This window comes from Aythya marila (assembly GCF_965140915.1).
Source record: "Aythya marila genome assembly, chromosome: Z".
Taxonomy (NCBI): Eukaryota; Metazoa; Chordata; class Aves; order Anseriformes; family Anatidae; genus Aythya; species Aythya marila.
The window spans coordinates 8733252-8759901 of record NC_139080.1 but is presented as its reverse complement, the minus strand read 5'-3'; the positions used below and the strand labels follow the sequence as shown (position 1 = coordinate 8759901).

General features: G+C 39.5%; 1 protein-coding gene across 6 annotated transcripts in view; it reads left to right on the top strand.

The window, feature by feature from the left end:
- Window positions 1–26650, top strand: part of UBAP2 (ubiquitin associated protein 2) — a 143403-nt gene that overhangs the window by 20885 nt on the left and 95868 nt on the right. For all 6 annotated transcript variants that reach the window (XM_082783391.1, XM_082783389.1, XM_082783390.1 and 3 more), the window contains 7 exons: window positions 379–518; window positions 4709–4786; window positions 6396–6506; window positions 10075–10228; window positions 11820–11897; window positions 19987–20041; window positions 21216–21319. In XM_082783391.1, the coding sequence (XP_082639517.1) occupies window positions 420–518; window positions 4709–4786; window positions 6396–6506; window positions 10075–10228; window positions 11820–11897; window positions 19987–20041; window positions 21216–21319 (679 nt within the window). In that variant the 5' untranslated portion in view covers window positions 379–419. Of the gene's footprint in view, window positions 1–378; window positions 519–4708; window positions 4787–6395; window positions 6507–10074; window positions 10229–11819; window positions 11898–19986; window positions 20042–21215; window positions 21320–26650 lie in introns of those variants that run through there.

Genomic DNA, 26650 nt, shown 5'->3' with positions numbered 1-26650 from the left:
TGGTGAAATTTCAGGCATCAAAACAGGACAGGAGAGACGATAGAAAGTGAAGGAGTCCTACAGCTGGAGCTGGAATCCCAGCAGAGTAGCAGATAGAAAAGTCTGTGTTAAAAACATGGAAAAGTCTGTACTTGCAGACTGCATCTCCCAGATCTATACAGACCACTGTCAACTGATAAGAATGCTTTTTATCCACTCTGTTCCCTCCTCTTACTTTGAAGACTGTATGATAAATCCAATACTTTTAAGCTGCGTTCTCAGGAATCTTGCCTTTACCAGAATTCCTGGTAAAGACAAGTAAAGCTGAAGCTACTGCGGTTGTATGTTACGTATTGAATCGGAGCCATGCCTTAACTCATGCTCTTCTTTCTCTTTCAGATTTTCTATTTTGTACATACATTGTTTTGTATATACTGTATATGATGACTTCGGTGGGCAGTGAACGTACCCGGGGCACTCGGGACAAAACGCAAATTTCAACCACGCAGCCAATACAACAACAGAAACAAGTAGTACAGGTACGTGCCACTGTATAATCATCTTTGAATTCAAAGTAAGCATGTAATGATATGCATCTCTTCCACAAGTCAGTAAAAACTAAGAAAAGATAGAATTAGAGACTTAGTTTGGAAGAGTATGTTTGACATCTTACTTTAATTGCTCAGTAATCTTCCACAGCCTTAAATTGTTCCTGTATTTGTGTCTCTAAATGACCATAGTGTTTTTCAGCAGTATTTCCCATCAGTGAGGAATTCTGTGCCTATGCTTGTCTCAGGATTTTTGTTCCGTGACCCTGGTGTCCTCAGATTTTCTCCTCTGTATGCTATTCTCATGATGATAAAAGGTTTCTGGGTGATACAGGCATTTGGGTGGGTGGGAGTAGCTTTATTGGATACATGCTGCGTTCCACAGCGTGATTCAGCCTATCTGCAAGTCACAGAATCTTAGAATCATAGAATCATAGAATCATAGAATATCTTGAGTTGGAAGGGACCCTTAAGGATCATCAAGTCCAACTCTTGACACCGCACAGGTCTACCCAAAAGTTCAGACCATGTGCCTAAGTTCACAGTCCAATCTCTTCTTACATTCAGACAGGCTCGGTGCAGTGACCACTTCCCTGGGGAGCCTGTTCCAGTGTGCAACCACCCTCTCTGTGAAGAACCCCCTCCTGACGTCCAGCCTAAATTTCCCCTGCCTCAGCTTAACCCCGTTCCCGCGGGTCCTGTCACTGGTGTTAATGGAGAAAAGGTCTCCTGCCTCTCGACACCCCCTTCCGAGGAAGTTGTAGACTGTGATGAGCTCTCCCCTCAGCCTCCTCTTCTCCAGGCTGAACAGGCCCAGTGACCTCAGCCGTTCCTCGTACGTCTTCCCCTCAATCTTACACTTTTTGTGCAGCGTCTTCACAGAAAGTGAAGTGAAGATCATCTAAAAGTATCTTTGAGTATCTGAGATTAGCTCGTTGTCTTGATTTTCAGCAGCAGAGTAGTTAAGTTGTGTACTTCTCTAGCTTACAGAGAGTGCAAAATGTTTCTGCTTCTGGCAACTCATTATTCTCTTGTCAGGTACTTCTCCAAAATTGGACTCAGTTCAAGAATTGCCTCAGTTCTCTGCTGGCAGAGAATGCATCAGTCTAGAGGTGTTCTCCTGGGAAATGGTGTCTTTTATTGTTTTCCAGACTGATCTTTAACGTGGAGAGGCTTCCTTCCTGTTTTATACAGTATTAATTATTTGAGCTCAAGCCCTCATCTCCATGAATTGCAGTGTTTTGCTTACTGGTGATTCATACTAATGTGTGGATTTAGAAAGTGGTTTTCAATAGGTGAAGATGAATTTGTTTTTAGTAAAAAGTAAGGCAGCAAGAGCGTAGTGAGCAGGTTGACCTCCTAACCAAACTAAAGCACAAAAAAAGGGGGACACATCCTGGGAGGATGATAGGGATATCATCAAGGAGGGGAACAAAGTTCCACCCTCTGTAGCGGAAGACCAGGTTTGAGGACATCTGAGGAACCCACAGGTGAACAAGCCTGTGGGACCTGATGAGCAATGGCACAAGTTGGAACACTGGAAATTCCAGCTATTACATGAAAAAAGTTTACTATGAAGGTGGTCAAATAGTGGAATGAGGATTAGAGAAGTGGTGGGATCTCTGACTGGCCCCAGGCAACTCCTCTGATGGGACCTGCCCTCAGTGGGAGGTTGTGTTGAGGATTACTGGAGAACCTTTCCAACCTGTGGTTGAGTGGTTTTAGACAGTTGGTCTTACTGAGCGTTTTCTGCATTTTGTTCATCCGTTATTTCTACTTCTTGCATAATGAATACTGATTTGGTCTTTTCAGTGGAAAAGATGACTATTTAATACACAGCATTTATGTTTTACAGCACCATACGTTTTATTCTTTAGAGATCAGATGGGCCTTCCTGCTTAGTCAAGCTTTAGAGATCAACAGAAATATGTAATATTGTTTAATCACCACTGATTTCTGAAGCTAGAAGAATGTTGCTTTCCCAAATGGAGATTTCAATGTTGTATCCCATTGATCATAATTTCAGTTATTTAAGAAATTACACTGCAGATATTTTCCTTTGCATCTGGATAGTAAATACACCATTTATTATCAGATCTGAGCCTATTACTATCATTTAATTTTGTGTTTTGTTTGTTTCTGTTTTCTGGAAGTTCTAAGGTGTTAATTGAAAGTAACCTTCCCTAACACTGCAAAGATAGTGTATCTTACAAGGTTGAGTAAAGTTTTATACTACTTTATAAGCTAATGAAGTCTTATAAAGATGATTCCTTAAAAAGCAAAACACATCTGGTTGCTGGGGTGGGACAACTTCATGTGACAATGATTTGGTGTTTGTGCAATAAAAACATCTTTGTTTTTGTTCTGGATATTCAGTTCTGTATGGGTGTAGTCCACTGGCATAAATATTAGCAAGTTTCCAAGCTTTCTGCTTACACAGAAAAATTGAAGATATTGTCAGGCATTTCATAGAGTTATAAAATCGGTGTATTTCTGTCTAATGTGGACTTAAAAAAAAAAAAAAAAAAAGTCAATAAATGAATCTTAATGGCTGTTTCTGATCAAACATGCAGTCATGTCTGTACAGAAATTACATTGTCTGAATTTTTCTTCTCTGGATATCTGTAAAGGAAATGTCTTGAGTTTAAAAATTACATTGGGCCTGAGGAGACTGAGCAAAAGGATGCAGTAAGGTGTGAGTCCTGAATGTGATGGACACTTCCTCTTTGTAGCAAGACACCAAGCAAGGGTTTCTTTGTGCAGGGCTGTGAGGCTGCCGTGGCGGTGCAGTGCTCTGGGTATCACAGGGCTTGGAGCTGGGAACTCCAGGGTAGTCTCTCTGTGTTACCAGCTGACGTGGGGTGCTGTCAGCATGCTACTTGGGAAATGTGAAATAGCGCGGCGTGCTTAACTCTGTTACGAACACTAATTGTCTTGGAACATTGCCTCTCAGCATGGCAAATGTCACTTCCCTCAAGGAACTGGGACAGCTGCAGTAACTTCTCAGCAAATAAGCAGCTGATGGTGTATGGTGGAGTAATTTTTAGACTCTTCTCAGTGTTTGCACTTGGCGACCTTCTCCAGAGCTTGTATTTGTGGTAAACTCCAACAGCAGAGCAGTGTGGGGCTGAGTCAAACTCCTGAGGCTCAGAACATGTTGGTATTCTCTGAAGTGATACTCTGAAAGGTGGGGTTCAACCAGCTGCCCGGGATGGATTCTTTTATTCAAGAAATTTCAGTGGATGAAGGGGTCCCTTTGTTAATGAAGAAGTATTTTGCAGCACATGAACGCACATTTTGTGTCTTGGCTCTTCAATATCAGCCTTCTCCAGCAAGAGACAGACATCTTTTCTATTTGAGCAGAAATCAAATTAGGTTCAGGATCATGTAACATACAGTTATCTTTGGCATTTTCATGAGAATCCAGTTCAAGTGGACTGCAAATGCCGTGCTATGAAGAGTAGCTGTATCTGCTGAGACATTAGTTGGTGTTGAGTTGCTTTCTTTGTGGGGCAACCGTAATATATTAGGATTTATGATGTTTTCCTGCATCCATCCATTTTAGTCTGACAACTTCTGGAGAAGTTGCGAGTGTGGCTTTGTGGTCCAGAAATGTCACAGAGGCACCAAATATATCATAAATAGCAAGATCCTTTACTAATATTCAAAGGTAAGTATTAGTGCAGCTGTTCACAGGCAGAGTCTTGAGGTGCAACCCTGTCTTCTTCTAAGCGCTCATAAATCTACGGTCACGTTCTTGGTAGAGTTATGGGAGATGATGCAAGTGGGCATCATCAGAGATGAGGTTAATTTAGAAAAATATCATTTTTTTATCATAAAACTTTAACTCTGCAGTGATAGTTACTAAATAAAGGAGTATCAAAACATAGACTTCCACAGTAAATTTCCTTTTATTATGTAGTTATCTATGTAATGGCCTGTAACTGTAGTTCAAGCATCAAAGCCAAGTGTTGAAATTGCTTCTGTTCCAGTAAACTTATTTTAATGTAAAATGAATGTAGAAGAGGAAGTGTTAGTCCTTTCCCTGTAGCACCTCAGTGCTTGTTGTGTTGGTTCTCTTTGAGAAACTGGAGAGAAGACAGTGATACCAGGAGATACTTCTTCAAAGGATATTGTTACTTTTTATGAACTTTATTGGATGTTTACTTTTTTTTTTTCAGGCAACAGCAGAACAGATTCGCCTTGCTCAGATGATCTACGATAAGAATGATGCGGATTTTGAAGATAAAGTGAAACAAGTATGTTTCTAACAGTACAGACTTCCCATGCCCTGCACTAAGGTGTCTCTACGGTGGCTTACATTTCGGAATTAGCGACTGTTTCTGATTTTAGATGAAATCTTTTTTGGACCTACATTAGTTTAACTAGGAAAAGGTGCTCTTATTGCATTGTAAAATTCTGTTTATAAGACATTGTGTGGTAATTCAGCTCTGGCTGCGTAGTTAAACTAGTGTATTGTCCTTTGCAGATGAGCCATTCAGCCAAAAATCATCAGTGCTGATGTCTCTTGCAGATTCTGTATCTCTAATACGGTCCTAATACTTAATGATGTTTAGAATAAAGAGTGCATTCAGCTTGCCTGCATGTACATGCACAGGGGAGAAATTTGTCACCTGTGTAAACGGAGTTTACTAAAACATTGGCTGTTTTTCAGGAAAAGTAAAAATTTAGTCATAGCTTAAAGGTGAATTGGTGTGTGGTGTGTAGTTGTTTTTTTAACCTGACCTCCAAGATCTGTATATGAAAATGGTAGAATTACACTGTGAAAATGAAATCTCACACCATTTCCTCTATCATGCTGAGCTTTGGATATATATATTCAGACTTCCATTATGCTGTTAGAGCTGAGGTCATTAATTCAAGCAGTACTGAGGATTCAGCTACCTGTTCTGCTCAGGGTGTTGGTGTTTTTATCTTAGTGAGCATGTCACAACTCATGTAGAATGTAGGAACGCACTCAGAAGGAGAGAAGAGTTATTGTGAACGCGTTGACAGAGCAGAGGCAGATTTCCCGATTTCCTTCTCTTTTTAAAACCTCTCAGTCACTGTTAACTGCTCTTTGTTCTTGTTTATAAACCTGTTTTGTTGCTGCACTAGAAGTCCTATATATCCTGAAGCAAAGGGACCTCAAACAATAGTGCCTGTAGCTCTGCCGGCTGGAAGAATGATAAGAGTTAAATTCTGCTTAGGAAATGTACAACATTTCACATGTACATACATATTTCTAGCTCATGTTTTTTTTTTTTTTTTTCTGTGTGGGGGTACTGTATGCCCCCTGACAGGCTGTTTATATCCATTCCCCCCCTCCTCAGGTTGTTTACTGCAGGCCCACAAAGCATAGCTCAGTACCAGCTCTCCTTAAGCAGTCATCACATAGCCTGTTTGTGTGGTCTTATGCTACAGCGGATTGAAGGAGCTGAGCTGACTGGAGAAGTTAACCTCTTTCTCAGTCTGGATGTTTTTCCGGGTGGATCTGTTCTCTACCACAGTTTATTTTATGGTTGTGCACACACAATGAGATAAAGGGGGGAGATAAAGGATCTGTCCTGGTTTCTGGTGTCTTTACCCGCATACAGGTATCTCTAGGGTGACGGCATTTGCTTGCAACCGTAGACTTAAAGGAAAAAAGTGCAAGAGGGTGTTTTCTTCATTACTATTTAAACTTCTGTTTCATCCTGCTTCTTACCTGAACCCTAAGCAGATCTGTGAAATGTAGATAACTTTATTTAGGATTTTGGATTGCTCTGACACAGTAGCTGCATACTTTCTTCAAATCTATGATGAATCTTTCTTCAAATCTCTTATGATGATACTTTGGATATTTTAACATGTGACTTTTACTGCCAGCTTATGGAAGTGACGGGGAAAAACCAGGATGAGTGCATAGTGGCATTACACGACTGTAATGGGGATGTGAACAGAGCTATCAACATACTGCTGGAAGGAAGTTCAGACACGGTAAGGTTTTACTTCTCTATTAAACTGCTCTTATTTCTTGTTGCTTACGCTGAGAAAATGAGTGGGAAAGTCATATTTAAGAAGATTTTGATTTCCATGTCTCCACTGAAATTCCTCTGGAGGAAATGGGCATCAGGGAAGCTTCTCTGTCTTGTGCATAAAAGCTGAAACTTGAAAATGTTGTGGGTGTTCTGCTGGTCTCCTACAGAGTCGTCCAGCTTTTATAGACGAGCTACTATTTTCTGTGCAGCAGAGCTCAGTGGGGCATTGTCCTGTGTTCTGCTGACCTGTTTGCAGTTACTCTGTAGCACCTCCAAAATCATGAGACCTGAGGTGATACCATATTCCACAAAGGGAAATCTTTGTAAACCTAAAAAGGAAGGCGTATACTTGAAATCACGTAAATTTTGTAGGTACCCATTGCAAGTATTGAGGGTGGAGGAGGTTTCCACATCTGAAAGATGCATCAAAAACTAAGAGTGGCACAAGAGAATACAGAAAGTAGTTGCTTCTGTTGTTGTGTTGCTCATTAGGCTTACTTTATGGAGAAGGCGAAAGAGGAAACTGAACTGTGTATATAGGAACAATGTTAAGGTTTCATAGCATGTTTTTTTATCCCAGGAGTTTTCAGGAAATTGTGGTCGAAGTTCTTGCTGGAAGGACTTCTAACAGCTTATCTGAGACAGTCAAATAGACTCTCTCTCTCATAAATTGAGAAAAAGGCCTGGACTTCCTTACTTTACTGTCAAATGTTCAGTAATTCCTGTGATTTATCAGGATGTGTTTTATTGCTTAGTATTAATTAGGAAACAAACCCCCTACACCCCAAATCTAGGCCATGTACCATTCTAACCAAGGGGACTTTCTTATTAAGCACAGAAGGGTGTAATGCCAAGTGGGTTGGTAAGTTGATAGGATAAGAGAGAACCTCACCTGGATTAAATCTATCTTGGTAATGTGCTATCCGTTTTTGTGTTCTCTTGTATTTATCTTCTAGTTGACAATAGTTTTCTGGTTGAAGAGAATGTTAAATGTTTTCTTACTTCAGCAGCCTTATAAGTGATCATGACATGGAAGAAACTCTCTGAACTCACCCATCAGTAAAAGCCAACAACATATCCATGTTCTGCTATGTTGGCAAGTCCCTCTGAACCCGTTGTTCTCAGTATAGAAAATGCAACTCAAATACAGAGAACATGAAGGGCTTAATGAGGAAGGAGGAAAATATTAATTAGAAAGGTCTACATCAGTGTGTGAAGGCACATTCCTTATGGAAGTATGGACCTCCAACTTGAAGGGTTTGTTGTGAGGCCACTATACTTCAAAACAACTTCACGATGGATTTGGTATAAAGTTGGAAGCAGATGTAATACTTGTTCTGAATGCAGATTCCTGAATCTCTTTCTAGCTTCACTTGGCTTTGCACTATGTATTTTTTTTTTTTTTTTTTTTACCTCATTTGGAAGAATATGTATCTATCCAGTTTGAGGAATTAGAAGAGCAGGGAGTAATGGCTATGGAGTCTATTTATAATTTCTTTGATACTCCGCCAGCTTTTTTTTTTTTTTTTTAACACTGTGATCCTTTAAGGCTTTGTACTCTCTTTCAAAGACTTTTCAGTTGCAACTGTTGTGACAGTCTGGCTTCGGAGGAGAGTAGAGAAGGGCATGATTCTTTGCCCAAGACTTGTGTTGATTTAGCTTCCTACAGGAGTAAGAGCCATTTTATGCCCAACCGTGTTTTAGTTTCTAAAACTTGTGAAGGTGGATTAAAGGGGGAACCCTTCAGATTCCTTTTTCGCCTACATCCCAAGATCAGGGCAGCGAGAAGGCTTCTGTTACATATTTTCATGGGCTAGGTCCTCAACTGTAATTTGGGTTGCCTCAGGCATCCTCAACTGAAATTGTAGTTTGCAAAGGTTTTGATGGTCTATGATGCATACCCATGTCCAGAGACAGTGCTATTCCGAACTTCTCAAAGTTTTTTTCCAAATGATACTGATTTTTCTCCTTATATAGATAATAGTAAATAACTTCATAAATCTTGAAATCCTTATAGTTGTCTGAAATTCTTCCTTGTGGTAAAGCGTGGATCTGATGCTTTCATAGTTCTTCATATGATCTAAATACCAGTAAAGAGGCTTACTACAGTCTCTTTAAGATTTGTGGAACCATCCATTTTTGGAGATTTCTTAAAACAACTGAAGATCACTTGGCACCACACCCATTAGCAAAACAGTGCATTCTGAACCATCTAGATTTGTTTTTTAACTTGTCAGTGCAGTTATTTATTGTCCTTTAAAGTATCTCTGAAACTCTTGGAGGGTCTTAGCGTGCAATGCAGTTACACAGGCTGTGCCATGTGAAGCTGGGTGATAGTTACCGGAGGAGACCAAGTTTTCTGTCATACAAAGAATGTGACATTGCTTAAACAAGTAGTTTTGTTCTTCTAATCAGCACCGTCTCTGCTTTAGCCAAGTTGTCTTATGGCAGTGTAGTCTTCAGTACCAGAGATGGAATTGAAAACTGACTTGAGCTTCTTTCTCACCTGTACCTCTACAAAAAATGAATAACCATTCTCTTTTAGTACTTAATCTCTCAGACAAGACACTAAAACATTGACTTTATACTTGCAAACTGCTTTGCCTACCTGTTTGTTCAGTAATGTTTTTATTTTTTTTAAATTCTAGGCAGTTTGGATTAGCTGCTCACTGCCTACCTTGAGAGGGCTTTTAAGTTGCTGTTGTCTGAATTGAGAAGAGATCACAGGACCCAAATTACTGATAGCCAACCTTTTTTTGATGCCTGTTGTGAAGCCATGGGCTTTATCTAGTGCTTCACAGTTGACGGCACCTTATCTGCATATGCAGTTTTCGTGCTTGAATACCTTATCCAGACTATAAGCTCCTAGAGGTGGAGACCTTAAAGGCATCTGCCATCTTAATGGTTTACAAATAATACCTTTTCTTCTTTGCTTTGCAACTATGGCTCAATAGACTAACCATGCAATTGCATAATGAGTTGCTGTGCTATTCTTAGCAAGTATTTTGGTCATTTTGTTTTCAACTCCTACAGATGCTCATATGGAGTTGATATTATTTCTGAGTTTATTTTGGGGTTGGATTTTTATATTAAAGCTGAGATCTGTTTGTACCTTGGTACCCTGTCTTGTTTAGTCGTAGTATTTCTTGAATTTTGCTCAATGTGATGAGCTGTAGCTGTAAATGGATTTTTTTGTCTTATGCCCTCAGTTTTCTCAAATTCTTAGTCTGCTGTTCTGTCTCTTGCTGCTTGAGCTTGAGTATGTCTGGATAACTTTTTTCCGTAGACCATGTACTTCTTCACATCAGTGTCTTGTTAAATCATGCTTGGAAGATATTTTTTCATTTCCTTGTAAGAAAAGATAGCTCTATGTTTGCTCCCTTGCTAGATTTACGGAGGTATTACTGGTGTGGTATTATATAAATACATGTTTTTTTCCCCATGACCTGGAGGGGTGAGAGGCAGAAGTATACAGAGAAGCTTCTTCCTTTTTGATTTTTGTTTCTAATTCTATTCTATCCAAATAGACTTCTTGGGAGACTGTAGGGGGAAAGAAGAAAAGCCTTGGAAAAGAAAGTTCAGAAAACAAAGAGAACAGAGAAAAACGAGGGGACAGAGAAGTGAGTCGTGGACGGGGAAGTTCCAACAGACGGGGAAGAGGAGGCAGCCGTGGCCGAGAGTGTACGTACAGGGGGTTCATTTTTAAAAGCTTCAGGCATTTTTCTTGCAGGTGCAGCTGGTTGAGAGCAAATGCTTAATGGAATAAAAACATCAAGAGTTATAGCTCAGTGCCTAAGTGGTTATAACTTGTTTACATGACAGGTATGCTTGATCTTGATGACTTAGTTTTGGGATGGTCTGTGCTTCTGTTTTTCAGAGAACTAAGTTTAAGTTTTAAGTTTTATAACTGAGTCTTTGTAAGACTGCTTGAGAGCAAGTATTTCACTGCACAGCTGATACACCTTTTTGTTTCTTCTAATGAAAAAAATACCCCGCTTTGACTGCATCTCCTTTTATGAGAGGGAGAACCTGAAGATGTTCTCATCTTCTCATAAGGGGAACGAAAAGACTGGGATCATTATTAATCTCTAACAAATATTACTGATGTAACTCAGCCACAGGTGAGTTACTACAACAGAGAAAGTGCTTTGTGAACTGAAACATTAAAAAGTAAAGGCTACAGTTTGCATAGGTGCAATAGGACCTTGTGTAAAGAAGGACTAATATTTTCCGAATTAGGTGGTATCACATTAAATTACCATTACATAGCCTTTTTCTTCTAAGTTTTATCAGCAATGTGTAAGCTGCGCGTATTGCCTATAAGAGCCATCAACAGCACTGATAAATGAGCAGAGAATGGAGAGAGATGAAAAAAACACAATACTTTTCCTTTAGAAGTGGGGAAAATATTTACAATATTAGCTGACTTTTTAAATTGTTGGAATATATTAAAACATTTTGCCATTGAAGGCATTGTGAAGCTCTGTTAGAATAGAGTAACATCAAAAATGAAAGTCAGAGGCAAGATTTTTGCCAGAACTAGATGCTGCTTGTTTCTTTCCTAAACTGAAAGTAAAGATTTTCAGATGGTTACCAGATCTTGATGTTTCCTTTCCACCTTCTTATGCATGCGTTAATGGTTTTGTTGCTGCTATTAGGACAAACTGTGCAGTACAAAATACTCAGCAGTGTTTTAAGTGGACAGTCATCTTTTTTTCTTCAGGGAGCCAGCCATCTTTCAGAATACCTACTCAGCAGTTTCCCATGAAGTAGAAATTGCAGTGCTTTTCAAACACCTAGCCTTCTGTCATCATCCTTCTCTGACTTAAATACAGAGGAGAGTTAAGTTCTCCTGGTTGCGGAGGGATGTGACACTGGCAGACAGGAGATTTGGTGTTCTTGGTTATTCCTTATTCTTTCACTGTTGCCAACTAACACATCAAGAAAGTGAAGTTTGAGGCAATTCATTTATTCCCAATATAGAGAGGTGAGATTATAATTAATATAATAACGTAGGCTGCAAAACACTGCACGTCAAAAAAAAGTGTCTGATATGTTTCTCTCTTATTTGATATTTTCCCTTTTTAATTGTCAAATTCCAAGTAAGCAACTTGCTTGCGGCTAGGCCTGCAAAGAAGAGCGGTGACAGATATCTTGACAATGCCACTCTGAAAATCTTACCTTTCCATGTTGGGATTCAATTTAAGCAGATGGCTATATTGTCTTATGTATGAGTCTCTAAATTTTCTCTTAAGCTGTCTTTTCTCCACAGTTAGAGCTGAAGAAAATGGAGTGGACAACAATCAAGGAGACAGGCCTTCAGACCGTGGAAAACGTGGCCGTGGGAGAGGTGAGATGGTGGCATTGGTGGGGGACTGGCCCTGATTTCATTTCCTGAAATGGAATTCCCCCCGACACCCTGTATGTGTTCAATTAAAAAGCTTAAGCATTTGGTTATCCTTTGATTCCGTAAGCACTTCAACCACCTTTAATTTAGGTACTTGCCACCCCCCATAATCCTTTCTATTGTTTGGTCTTAGAATGACTTAAAGGTGATTGGTATCAATTATTTTACCAGTTTTTTGTGTGGTAGGCTGGTGTGCTCTTGCTTCTGAGAGCTGTTTTCTCAGATTGAATAATGCCAGCCCGGGGGTTGGAGTGCACTGGGCTCCTCAAGATGTACCTTGGCAGCAGGAGAGTACAAGATTCCATCTGTGGAGCTCCTGGGGGGGAAGGATTTGATGTGTGTTTGTGCCATTTCTTTGGGGTGGATCCTGTTGTTAGGTTTGTGTTCTGGTTTTGGTACCCTGTCAGAGAGCACTAGCCACCTTGGAGGCTTTTTGGTGAGAGAAGTTTGGCATGAAGTTGTTGATGAGGAGAGCTGTGGAGTAGGTAGAATTGCACGCCCTGAAGAAGAGAGGGAAGATGTTGGCAATAGACTTGGTGTGGAATCAAGGGATGCATAGTTTGTTTGCATTTTCATGGGATTGAGTGGAAAGAAGCTTGTTTTTCTTGAAGCAAGAGGAAGGGAAATGGGTAACCTGGGGTTGTACTGAGAGATGGGTGTGAAGTTAAACTGATAAAGTGCACAGCAGGGCAAACAAACTTAGTAATGTCTGAGTTGCAGAAAAACGTTTCTACCTTCAGAAGGACTCTTCTCTTTGGAATATCCAGTAACAAGGCTTTCAGTGACTGGCCCATCCAACTTCATTGTCTCCAAATCTGTATCTTGAAGGAGTGGAAAAATGCAAAGATGCGTAGCTTCCAGAGGGTTGTGAGTGACTTGGTTGTGCGTGTAATTAGCACGCATGAAATGGCTTGTGCAGAGGTAGCTTTGCAGGGGAGGGTGTGGCATATAGCGTCATAGGTGGAACTTAAGGCTTTAAGTATTTGCTTTATAAAATAATTCTTTATACAAGTTGTAAATAAAAAGGTAGGATTTTTTAAGTTACTGGGTGGAACTCAGAGGTTATATTCAAGTTCTGTCTATTTTTGATTTGTTTTATGAACAATTCATTATGTTCATTGCCAACTCTGTAGTTCTCCAGATGAAGACATACTGTCATGTCTCAAGCCTTAAATCATCACATGGCACTTAAATCATCAGTATCAAACTGACATACCTGACTGAAGAAACAGGAACAAATTAAACCAATTTCTGTTCACTGAGTTACTGTATACAGTGTGTCTGTATCTACTGAATACTTTAGACTCTATGTTCATGTTAACAAGTGTCTTGATGAAGTCTCCTCAATTGTCTGTGATAAATCCTTTGAATGGCCTAAGGATCATTATATTACAAGTGTGTGCATTATACCTAATTTAATTTTATAATGCAAGCCCTTGAAATCGGCAGGAATTACATAAAGCTTTGTAATTCACTTAATATTTCAAGGATGCATGACCTTCTTTCTTTGGTTATTAGTAGATATTAAAAAAGCTTCTTGCTGTTCTATTCAGGAGTCTTTATTTGCTGTTACACAAAATAGTCAGATTTGGGGATAAAGTACTTCAGCTAAAAGTAGATAGATTGGTAATCACAACAGAACCCTCTTTTTAGAAATGTTTCATGCAATTTGTGCGTAGGAATCTAGGCAACATATACAAAATTAGGGGTCAGCTAATACCCAAACAACGCACTCTAGCTATTTTAAGGTACCTTCTCAGGCTGGAATTATCTTACTGGCTGCTTTCTAGGGGGAGATTTGCTGGGCCATCGCATTACTGGGTCATTGTACAAAAACCTAATTTTAAGAAGTGACATGCACTGAAACCAGCAGAAGTGGGATGGATTCTGTGGTGATAGTGTACTATCTATTGGGGGAAGAAAAAAGTGAAGCTTGATTCTGAGAATTCGGCTTTAGTGCTGTAGGCATTAGCTTGTGCAGTAGATCTTCTGTTAATGACTGTGACATTCCTTGCAACTCTAAAGGGTAGTAGGTAGACAGCATATAAACAGTGCTGGTTGCTGGAACACAGGAGAGCAGGGATTTGAAGTAGATATGCATTACTGAGTGATTAAGAGAAAGCAAAGTGTGCGGCAGGATGCAATTTGGGACACATCCCAGCTGGAATTGCTCTGCTTCTCAGCTGTTAATCTGTGCTTGCTAAACTGTGTGTAAACTTTGATTTGAGGAGTCAAGGAACTTAGATGGGAAGGTGATGTTAAAAACCTATCTTTCTACAGCTGAATTTATTGAATGAGCTTAATTTTGCTGTAAAAAAAAAATAAATTATAATGGTGATTGATAATCATATCCAAATGGTTATATTTGATGGTTATATCTTCAAGACTCTTGGTTCTTGAAAGATTCCCTTTATTTGTGTTTCAGTCAGCTGCAGTGCTATATAAAGTAAAGAACTGTACAGGCATAATACTTCATGTTGCTGTTCGTACTATTCCCACATGTTCAGCTTTAAGTGCAGGTCTGGTTTTCCCCCTCTTCCACCCCATGTTGAAAAGGGAGTGGTAGAACAAGAAAAAAGGCTTTGAAGGATACTGGCGAGATTGCCTTTATGGTATATGAGGAACAAGCAGGGTAGGACTTTGCAGGCTGCAAAAGAAAAGGGTTAAGGTAGAGACCTGTAAAGTTTCTAGCAAGAAAGTTCTGTGGGGAAATTAATTAATTACTCATGCAAATATGAGAGGGAGGAGGTATTAAAACAGTAAGTTACAGGATCAGAATGAACTTCAGGAAGTGGTTTCATATATGAAGTTAACCTGAGGAACTCTTTACTTAAGGCCTTGTGGATTCTGAAAATTTATATATGGGGAGTTTTGACCAAATGTATTCAAAAAAAAAAAAAAAAACCACACAGGAAAAACAAAACAACAACAAAAAACAAACCAAAACGATAAACAATGCCCAATGAATGAGGCTGGTGAATTACGTAAATTGTATGGCTCAGGAAGTGTCTGAACCACAAATGGCTGATCAGGACTGTGTCCAGAGGAATGGTGGTGTGGTTTCAGCTCTTACATGTTTCTACAGACATTGACCTCAGCCAATGACAATATCATAGGTAGATGAACTTCTTGGCTTCATTCAGCATGGAAATTGTTTGATTCATGTGTAACAACTCACCTCATTTGCAAAGTCAAAGTGGATTTGTCACTTCCAATTCTGTTCCTAAATTCCCTTCCTTTTCATTCTTCCAGAGCAATGTGCATATAGCAAAAATGTGGAGACCAACAACAAATTCATTCTAGCAGCACAGAAATAAAAGTGAAAAGGGAAAACATGAGGTTTTAATTTTGGACTTAAAGTACTTGACAAGGAACCTTTCAAACATTTACTGGCTATGTAAGAAAATAGAGCCATGTATCCTTTTTGTAAATATCACACCAGTCTAAGTTGTTTGTGATCTCTTTTTTTTTCTTATTTTTAAAAAATAAAAAATAGGTGATGGGGAAGAAAATGAGCTTCTGTAACCAGAATTGCATGTCTAAACATTTTCTTGTTTTAAAAGCTTAGCACAGTTGGCACAGAACATGTTTTGGATTTGCTTTGCCAGAACTAGTAAGGATGTTGTTTTTTCTAAAACATGAATGCAGAGCAGACCTTCTGAAGGTCACAGTTTGAAGTCTGTTTAGTTTTGCTGTAGTTAGCATTATGCATTTTTTTTGAGCTTACATATTTTTTTAAAGAGATTAACCAGAACTTAGCTTTAACATAAGTTACTTTTTTCTTTTGATGCAAATTTGGAGTTGAAAGTTTTCTGCGCTTCCTTTTAAAGATCGTTATTAGAGCACATGCAGTATATAAAACTGATGTGATGCTCCTAGCTTTATGATGACTAATAAGAAAAATGATTTGAATTATTACCTAGAACATCGGTGTTTATTTTGGTAGCATGAAGTACACAGAATATGAGCTTTTTATATGCTTAGCTTTATCTATTCATAGGGCTTAGGCCTCTGTTATCTCATCTTCCACTGGAGATTGGCTGGCTGTGTGTTTCCTGAACATGGGTTTGGGCTGTCCAACTACTCTGTAGTCTGAGATAAACACAGCTCTTGAGTATTACCTGCTCTTCCAGTCTGTTTCCTTTCCCTTTCAGCTATTCTTAGGCCTCTTTCTTAACCTTGATAATATTTTTGTCTAATTTAAACTCGTCAGTGTAAAAATCTTAGTTTTGAAATAGAGTATGTGTGTTCACTTGGAAGGATTTAAGGCTGTAAACTATTTTTTCTATGAAGTAGGCTATTAAATTAATGGGATAGTTCCATTCAGCCTGTGGGGCTACACATTCATCTTGTGGACCCTTTCAGTGTACATTTGTTTTGGGTAAGAAGCTCTGAGTGAGCTGAACCATTCTTCCCGTGTAGGGAAGTATTAGAGTTAACACTCGTTTTGTGATGATGGGAGTTTTGAGCTCCCAATGTGTTTTACTGGAAGCAGAAGATCTCCCCACCTGCCTGGATACGGCTGCTTTCTTTTCTGGAACGAATGCAAGAAATTAACTGTAAAGTGTCCAAGTGATGCCATTGTGAACCTAGTTGACTGAGATATGCTGGAGAGCATAAAGGAAACAACACGCAGTTGAACAGAGTTAAAATGTTAAAACAAAATGTTTTAAATATTTCATCACTTAAAGTTATGACATTGGATAGGGCAGTAGCAGGAATGTTAATCGGAATCGACTTCAAACATAGTTCCCCACTCTTGGTTTCCTGGAACAGAAATGAGTAAGCAGTGTTGCTTTGATGTTTTAGCCTGTTGTTTTTAGATCCAAGTGGAAAGGAATGAAGAAGTTTTACAAGCATTTACATGAGATAGAGCAGTAATATTATTCTTTACTTGTTGTTGCTTTTGTGTTTAATGTGCTGATTGATTGTAAGAAAATCTATTCCTGTAATCTTAGTGGAAGATATAATGAGCTACTGCCAAGTCACTTGTTCTCTTTGTGGGTAGATTAAAAATGTTGATAGAAGAATAGATGATAGTGAGTTACCAGAGGGGGAGGGGGGGAAGCTTTTGGAAACATTGACCATTATAATTGAAACCATATCTTCTTTGTGTTAAACCTTTCTGCCAGTGTAAATTGGAATTACTGCTGGGAGGAATTAATCCAGTCTGTCCCCTGATGCAGTTGGAAATTGATTAAGTTTAAAACTAACCAAGCCAAAAAAGAAAAAAATGGGGAGGCAGCATGGTAGCTGGGGATGACTGGTCTACCTGATCTTCACTGACACCTGTGTGAAGGTGACTGCTTTTCTGGCATTGAACAAGCAGGGATCTGGTTCAGAAAGCTGATCCAACAATGACCTAATCGTTTTATTTTCTGATGGTCATTTTGTGGTCAGTGGTTGTATTTGCAAATCTGTGCAAGAGAGATGACAGCTTGGGATCACAGGTGAGGATGGCTTCTGTTGCAGTAGTTTTCATTTAAATGGGTTTAAGCTGCTATGAAACTGCATGCTTGGGATTTGTGTTGCTGAATTGCAGTGTGAAGCGCCGTTTGCTCACAGACCTTTTAGTCACCGTTAAAAAGCATGAAAAGCTTGCAAATACATGATGGAAATTCACAGTTCCTTCATAACTGTAACTTCTCTGTATTGTTAAATAGCGCCTTCTAAGTATTTTAAGGCCATGTTTTAATTTTGGCAGCTGTGAGAAGTAACTTTCTTAGCATGAGAATTTAAGAATATGTTAGTGACCTGGTTGTGTCAAAGAGAGTATCAGCACTTCCCGCGGGCATCTTGCATTAATGACTATGATATATGAGACTCCACATCCGAGCTGAGTTAGTCTTTCACTGGTGTGTACTCACTGTCCCATATTTTGAATTAGTTCTCAATAAGTATCTTTTCTAGCTTTGAATTCACTGTTTCCTGTAACCCTAAAGGTTTGATACTTCCATTTAGTCTTCATTGGAATGGTTTTAGTTACATTTGATAAAGTTTTATTGAATTTTTGTTTCCTTAAAAAGCATCGACACAATTTTGTGAAGTTAAGGGAACCCACTGAATTTCAAGTTCAGGATTAGCTTCCCAAGTGATCTGATACAGACAGATCTTTGCTGGCTAGTAGTCTAAGACTTGTATCTTCATAAACAGTGTGGTTTCCTTTATATACAAAGTACTTTAAAGTTAGAGATTCTTACTGTTGCTTTTAGCTGGTAATTTATTGTGCAGGTGCTGATACAGCATCTTACATATGCCTCAGTTGCTACAACCATCTTCTGCTTAATATACTAAGGTTGGTCTTTGGGATTTTTGAACTTGAGAGGCTGGGAAAGCGTTACTTCCTTTCATGCTAGCTATTCTAGCTGATATCTCTATATCTGATGTCTGCCTCAGTCAAACATTGCTGCTTGGCTGTTTGTGTTTTGCAGCTCCTCATCTGTTTCATAGCTGAGCTTTTCCAAAAACATGTTGGCCTCTGTTCTGTGCTCCATTAAAAAATGCTGCACTGGCTTCTGTCTTCATGGGACTGTGACCACTTAATGCCATGGACCAGCTCCCCAGACTTCACCTCTGTTCCTGTCCCACAAAAATACCATGTGTGCCTAGATGGAAATCCTCCTTCTGCAGATTTTCACAGCTTCCCTGTAGCTACTAGTATCTTGTATAGAGTATGGGTAAACGCTTTCTGACAAAACGTGGATAAAGCTATCCTGGTATCTTGATGCTTCTGAGAAGTCCTTAAAAATGTAGGTAGCAAACATTTTAAATAACCAGAAATGTCTTTCAAAACTTGCACAGTGAACTAGGCCAAGGGGGAGAATGAGTGGTGAGCAGAGGGAAAGTCATTAGAAAAGGAGCTTCCTGAACTGGTTTTACCATGTCCTGGAGCTACTGTTCTAACTCATTTTAAATGGTCCCCTGAAAATAAGGGGTAATTTTGATCCAAATTCAAGCTGCCTATCCTAGGTAATTCTGATGTTTGGAGATCCAGTGCATCGCTGACTTAAGATTATAATATTTGTATTCTGGTAAACTTATAGTTGCTTGCTGACTTGTAATTATTGCATAATTTTGTCATTAAAATAGACATTGCTTTGTTCTTAGTCTGCAGTTCTTGACCTGCTCCTGTCCTTGTAATATGAAACAATCATAGTCATTCTGAAAAAAAAAACACCAAACACAACTGGATAGGCCTCAGATATTAATATCCTAAAAAAAAAAAGCATAAAAATAGAATCATTGTAGAAGATACTACGTGTAAGAAATGACTTTCTAGGGGTTTATGTAGAGCTGTACTGTATGGGCGTTTAAGTAATAAAATCTAATGCCTTGTTGGCACTATGCTGCATGCAAAAATAAAGCCATTTACTGGAATAAGAAGCTTGTGAACTGAGACTGGAATCAAAATTTGGGACAGCAAATTTTTGTTGTTTGAATAGAAACAAACTTTTATGGGTGATAATGGGAGTTGTGTGAGTAATCTGAATTGAGTAAGCATCATGTCAGTGACTATGAGTAAGGGGCAAGGAAATGTGTTTGCAGGTAGGAGAAAGTGCAAGAAGGTAGAGGTGGACAAGGGAGGCTGATGCAAAGAAGGAAGTAAATGGTGTACTTAAATGTTCTTGTCACCAACAAGGAATGACAAGGAATTTCTAGAGAGACCAGACCATGCATGAGGACTGGGCTATGAGAGCTGTGTAAGCAAGAGTGAGAAATTAGAGACTAATTTTTGAACAGTGGCTACTGATTTGGCAATGGCAGCCTCATTTGGGATGAGGCTTTAGGTAAGTCCTTTTGTTAGAACTTTGAGGTACTTCTCTAGTTACAGAAAAGCCAGCAAAGAATGGAAGTCCTACTGAAACATGCAGCATGACTTGCACATGCTAGGGAAACATTCTCCTGTGAGAAAATTTGGGAAGGATATATTTTTTCTGTGGTAGTTTGCTTCAATCATAGTATTGTCTAATGTGACAGACTAGTGACCGGCTCCTTCTCTGCTGTTGCTGTTAAATGGTGTTTTCTCTCCTAGGGTTTGGACGTGGCAGAGGGAGAGGAGCGGGGAGGTTTTCAGCCCAAGGCATGGGGTAAGAAACATGCAGAGCACAGATTTCGGGGAGGATCAAACTCAGTGGCAAGACTGTTTGCCACTGTATGTATTAATATTGCTGTATGTATGATAAATCACTACAGATGCAAAAATTCATAGATCTGTTAGTTAATATCTGGATTATTTTTGTCTTAAATCAGTGTTTGACTGGACACATCTGTAGAACCCTAATCTAAGTTCACTTGATGTTAATGTATCAAACTTGGAAAAACCCATTTGTACCTATCAGTAAGAGCCACATAGTGCCTAGGAGGCTCAAAGTGCTGTGTGGTGCTTATTGTCCTAGGTACATTGGAAAAGGTATTTGTTTCAGTGGAATGTGTGAGTCCTAAATAAAAATAGGAAGACAAGTGATTATAAGCGCTCTCCTGTTTTTGAGGTTTCATGCTTTCACTGTTTGGGCATGCATGTACCTGAAAACAATCAAAGGTAGTTACTCAGTAGTTCTAAAGATTCTTTTTTTTGACAGAATAACTTGATTCAGAGAATCAAGCCTCCATTACTGCCAGTGTTTGCCCTAAATGACATTCATGTAACATTGGTGATGTTGTGGTGAACAGAAGGCTAATTCTACTTCTCTAATAATCCTTCTTGTTCACAGTCCATATGATGAACTGAAAGGAGGTTCTTCTGTAATCTTTCACCTGTTATCTGCATCTGTGTTTTTGGCCTTGGTGTCAGGAGTGCGTTGTGAAATCTTACTGATGTTCTGACTGCTGTCTGCACAAGTGTGGTACTCTGAAATTATTTGATACTGGTTTCTCACCAGTCAGGCACCAAGAAACTATCATCTGAGAAAGGCTTAGAGCTAAAGCATTATAATAAAGCATTATGAAGCATTATAATCTAATGCTTTAGAGGATGGGGAAAAGTAGGTATGCTGTTAACTGCATTTTCAGGGATTCTTGTTCTGGTTCGGTTTCTCTACAGTTTCCTTGCTTTTTTTTCTTCTTCCTTTTCTCTTTTCTCCCTTTTCTTATCCATGTCTGCTCATAGAGGAAAAAATTCTTTGGAAACCAAAATGATCAAGATAAATATTTGTGGCAATCAAGATGTTAAATCTAATACAACTTCAGCTAAAAATGATGGCACTTTTTGTTCAATGAATGACCCATGTGTTCTCTTCCATTTCTTAACTTTTAAAACTCTAGGACATTTAACCCTGCAGACTATACGGAGTCTTCTGCCACTGATGGCTTTGGGACAAAATCAGAGATTTGGGAGACTGGTCAGAATGATGCAGATGATGGAACTGGTAAGATGCTTCCAGAAGTGGAAGGATTGGAATGAAGACCTGTAGCAAATTGCAGTTAAAATAACCGTTCTGTTAGTGTTCAGCTACCTTGTGAAAATGTGAATACATCTCACGTGGCACAGACAGTAGTTCATTTTTGTAGCTTTGCTGCTGCTAAATTGTAGAGCAGGTGCTGTAGCCCACATGACTCTCCAGTTAAATTCAGGGCAAGGCAATTTGCAATCTTTTGTTTTATCACTAACAATCCCTTAAGAGACAAAGGGTGATTGGAAGAGTTATTGGAAGAACCTTGTATGTAAAGAATTGTATGTAAAGAATCTTAAGTGCTGCTTAAGATTTCACCTAATTGTAGTTAAGGTTGCAAGTGCCACTGAAAACGATTGGTTCACAGGCATTGAGCAGTAGGATCTGAATATCTAAGTAGAAGAAAAAGGAAAAACTATTGATAAATATAAATCCACTTTGTGACACAGATGTCTGTGGAAGCTCTGCCTGTACAACATAGGAACTTGAGCATATGAGTTTCTGGGATAGAGGAGAGTTCCAAGATCTGGCACCTTTGAAGAGAATTATTAACTATAACATGAGTAGGCACTTGAACAGAAGCCAGAAGAGCAGTCTGCCTCTCTGAAGATAGAGGCAGCTGTATGTTGCTCTATGAAGTGTGCACTCCTGGCTAAAGGCAAGAGACAAGACGGTCTGGAAAGGAACCACTTCACAGTCGTATCATGGTGATTCAGAAATGAAGAATGTGACCTGTTTGTGACATGGAAAAACAAGATTGTTGCTTCTTGTAGCCTGTGGCAGGAGATGAAGACCAAGGGAAGGCTGTGCCATGATGGAGAAATTCATGTATGTTATTATCCACACTTGGAAAACACTGGCTGACAGGAGAGACTTTTTGTTTTTAAAGCCCCAGTAAAGAGTAACTCTTCTGATCCCTTCATTACTGAAGCCAGCTGAGATGTTTTTTTTTTTCACAACCTCTGTGTCAAGTGTGGAAGGAAAAGACTGATACTGGAGGCCAGTGTGTGCTTTGTGGAGCACTGCAGTGAGCCCTTTGAGGTGCAGCTTTCTAAACTTCATAAAAGCCACTTTTCACGTAACTGGACAAGGCAGTAAGAGGCTTAGAGTTCAGGCAGTCTCATTAGACAGTTGTCTTGTCACTCAAGAACTGCTTCCTGGCAGACCAACGTGGGAGAGTGGCACTGAGGACATTAGTGATCATTGGATGGGGAGCTCTTTTGCGAAATAGGGCATCTTTTTGGGAAACTGCATTTTAAAAGATTTGGTGGTGTAGCATAAACAGGAGCATGCCTTTTACTTTCACTCATGTTAGTTTTTCAAATATGTTTATCAGGTAAGGAGTTACAAAGGCAGTTAAAAAATACCCTTAAGAACACTGATGCTGATGCTTGCTGTGTGGTAGTGGAGGACAAGATACGTTGTCACAAACATAATGGAAGCAATAAGGTTGTCTGACTAAAGACAGGCAAGAAAGGCATGAGGAGGCTGGAGCAGAGGTAGAAAATTCCCTGGTTATTTATTAATGATCACAGTTAGGAGGCTGTGGTTTATAAAAGACTTTGGCTTGTGTTCTGCTTCCCAAGTGAGCCTGAATGGTGGTGACCCTCCCTGTGAGCTGTGTAGCCTTTGTATGCCACCTGCCTGCAACCTCTCCCTTTTGTGGGCATCTCCTCAGTCTTCAGTAATGGAAAAATTCTGCCCATGAGTGAGTGGATGCAGCTGAACAGATCCCCAGGAGAGTGTGAATGTGTCCACACAAGGGGTTTGCTGCTAAGGAAATAGTGGAGATTGAAAGCACGCCAGCCTGTGTGTGTGTGGAACTTGTTTTTTGATGCCACGTCCATTTTTGCTGTTAGGCCCTATGAATGTCAGCAAGAACTGCACTGGATTTCAGTGAAGCAACTTAAGGCATGTATGGGATGTTGGGGACTGTGAGGAGAGGTCTAGTTGGCTCTTAGGTGTATGAGTGTAGGGAGTTTCCTGCAATATAGGGGTGTTTGTCAATGTAGGGAGTTTCCTGTGCAATAATTTAGTGCGTGGAAATCTGAAGTAGATGACTGTGAATGTTCTTTATGCATGCCAAATACCTTTCTGTTGCTGATCTTCTTTTACTTTCAGTGCAAAGGCACTGTAACTGACAGAACAAAGTCAAAATGCCTGTGTGTACATATCAGTATAGGCAGAGAATTTTATTTTGTTGTTTCTTCTTTAGACAAGTGCTAGGAATGTCAGAAAATAATCTGATGTATACACCCCTCCCCAGTTTTTTTTATTAAGAGTAGGTTTAAAATTGAGTAACTTAGTTTTACCTGAGAGGGGAGGGCTTTCAACCTTGTGCTGGAAAGCGTCTTGAGGGTGGTTAAAGAGGAGGTTGCAGCTGGGGCAGCAGTTTTCAAGCAGAAGTGGGAGTGCTGGGAAAGAAGAGAGGAGGGAGAAGGAGCCGCAGACAAGGTGCGGGGCAGGAAGCAGGTTGTACAGAGTTGAGCTGTTATTTGGCTTGTTAAACATACCTACTAGGGTTTTAGGGTTTAGGGTTTTTTAGTTCCTTTTAATTTACAGTGCTGTTATGTTAGTTACAGATCAGAAGTCCCAGTAAAGAGTCATGTGAAGATGCTAGACATGAACCAGAGGACAAGTGTACGCATGGAGAGCTGTAAAGCCTGCAGTAGGCTGGTGAATGTCAGATAACAGTATAAACAGGGAAAAGGCAGAGTGGAAATCCTTTATTCCCTATTACCCAGTCCCATAGTGTCTTTTGCTTGCAATTCCAGTAAAAAGCATATAGTGGGCAACTACACGGAGACACTGAGCCAGTTTTGAATATTAAAATGTTTTCTGAAGACAGCTCCACAGAGAACTTAAACTTGGAGGATGAGTATTTACAAAGTATTTCCTCTTTAAGCCAGTGCTGGGAGAGGATTAACTTAAATTTCCATTAAAAACAAACAAATTATTTGTTCCAGAAATGTTGTTTCCACGTGTGCTTCCAAAGTGCTCTAGAACCTCGTACCCTGAATCATTGCTGATGCTGGAGGAATCGCAGCAGCCTGAGTGAGGGGGTTTTTTGGAGGCATTGTTGTGTAGTTCTGTAGAACAGCTAGCTGTCTCTTTTGTAGTAAAACTTAGTGTTAATAGTTGAAATAGAGAATAAAAGGCAAATCCTAATGGTTTATAATGTTTTTGTGTAACTGTATTCCAAATAATTCAGCATCCTAGTTCTTATAGAAGTATAGTGACAGGACCCGCGGGAACGGGGTTAAGCTGAGGCAGGGGAAATTTAGGCTGGACGTCAGGAGGGGGTTCTTCACAGAGAGGGTGGTTGCACACTGGAACAGGCTCCCCAGGGAAGTGGTCACTGCACCGAGCCTGTCTGAATTTAAGAAGAGATTGGACTGTGAACTTAGGCACATGGTCTGAACTTTTGGGTAGACCCGTGCGGTGTCGAGAGTTGGACTTGATGATCCTTAAGGGTCCCTTCCAACTCAGGATATTCTATGATTCTATGATTCTATGATTCTAATATTCTACAGAAAAGCAAAGGGAAGGGACAGGTGGAGGGAAACAAAATGACCAAGTTTTATCCAAAAGGGATACTTGAACAATTCAACTGATGCTTTCTTAGAGGCATGAGGCATGCTGAGTTTTCATTTTCTTACCTTTTTTTTTTCTGTTTGTTCAAGGCAATGGGAGATCTTGAACAACAAATTGCACCAGTTCTTAAAAAATAAATTAGGGTGGAGGTGCTCACTTTTCAAAGTAGACTATAAACAATGGATATTTTATTCTGGTAATTTACTGTTACCTTAGCTTTGATAGTGTTTCATAAATTTCACAGAAAAACTTTATTCATACCACCTTGGTTATAAGCAGCTTACAATGACTCTGAAAGTGAAGAATAACAACCAAGAAAGAAATAAACTAAATTCTAGTGTATCTGTCCAGGGGCAAGAAGGGAAATGGGTAGCTTGGAAGTTTCATGGAAGCTGTTTTCTTAGGACTGCTGTAGGAGTCAGAAGGAACACTTAAAGGAATCACTCAGATCATTTGAAGATGTGGATGTAACCCAGAAGAAAAGGATTAGTATGTTTATTAATACTCATATATTTGTTAATACTTTATTAATATTTGAGATAGACCAAAATAAAATAATTTTGGGGCAAATACATAGGGCTGAATAAAAAAGGGGGGGGAGGGAGAAGTGGCAGGAAGTGAGGAATTGGAGGAAAATATTTGAAGCTGTACCAAAACCATATTTTATACTTATTGCCTTTATGACTTTCTGAAATTGATCTTTTTTGCAGAAGAAAACACAAAACAGTCAGACATGGGAGTGTATGTTGAAGCTGTTAGACAAGGATTCTTGAAAACACAAAGCATAATTTCAGTGGAAAACAGAACCGTTAAACAGTAATACTTCACAAAGCAAGGGGGTAAAGGTTGGGAAGAGAATTTATGGAGCTACAATAACACCAGGGTGGATTATGGACAAAAAGGAAATCGTTAGACTTGTGGCAAGATCAGACTTAGAAGCCTGTCAATACCAGGAAGCTGTTAGCAATGGGGATTTAAAGTCAGAGAAGAGCAATAAAACACCTGACGTTGGAAGGATTGATTTTTGTAAGGCAATGTGTTAATAAGTGACAATGAATGAACTTAGCCTGGGTCAGCTAATAAAAGAGTGAAGGGTTGTGTTCAGTGTTGGAAAGGAGTGAATGCACAGAAGTGTAGTTGTGAGTAGAAGCAATGGATAAAAGTTCACATGGAGCGTTAGGAAAATGTCCCAGTGTTATTCCAAACAGCTCCAGTCTCCAAAAGGTGTGGTGAGGAACACAAGGGGCTCAGGCGTGCTTTGCCAAGGCTTTTATTTCTTTGTTTTACCAGGTTCTGAGCTCCCTTGGGCAGCTCTGACACCAATCGCAAGGTGTGTCTGCTGCAGAGATGGTCCTTCCTCTGCGTAACGTGAAATAAATCCAAGCAGGGCAAAGAGGGGATGAATTTTGTAAAGAAGAAATATCAGAGGAAGGAGTCATGTGCTGGCCAGGAGAGGGGAAGAAAAACTCTCTCTAAAGAGTCCTGTTCATGAGGCTTTGCCTCCTTTCTAGATGTCCAGAATTTCTGTGGAAATGTGTGGGTTAGCCTAGAAGTTCGAGGTATTGTAATTTTGGCGTGCTTTCATACGATTTTTAGTTATTTTTCAAGTGCCCTGTTATATCACAATAAGAAAGATTACCCCTAGTTAGGGGCTGTGGTAAAAACAAGAGCAAGATGTTTCAGGCAATGTTATATTGCTCCACAGAGCCAACC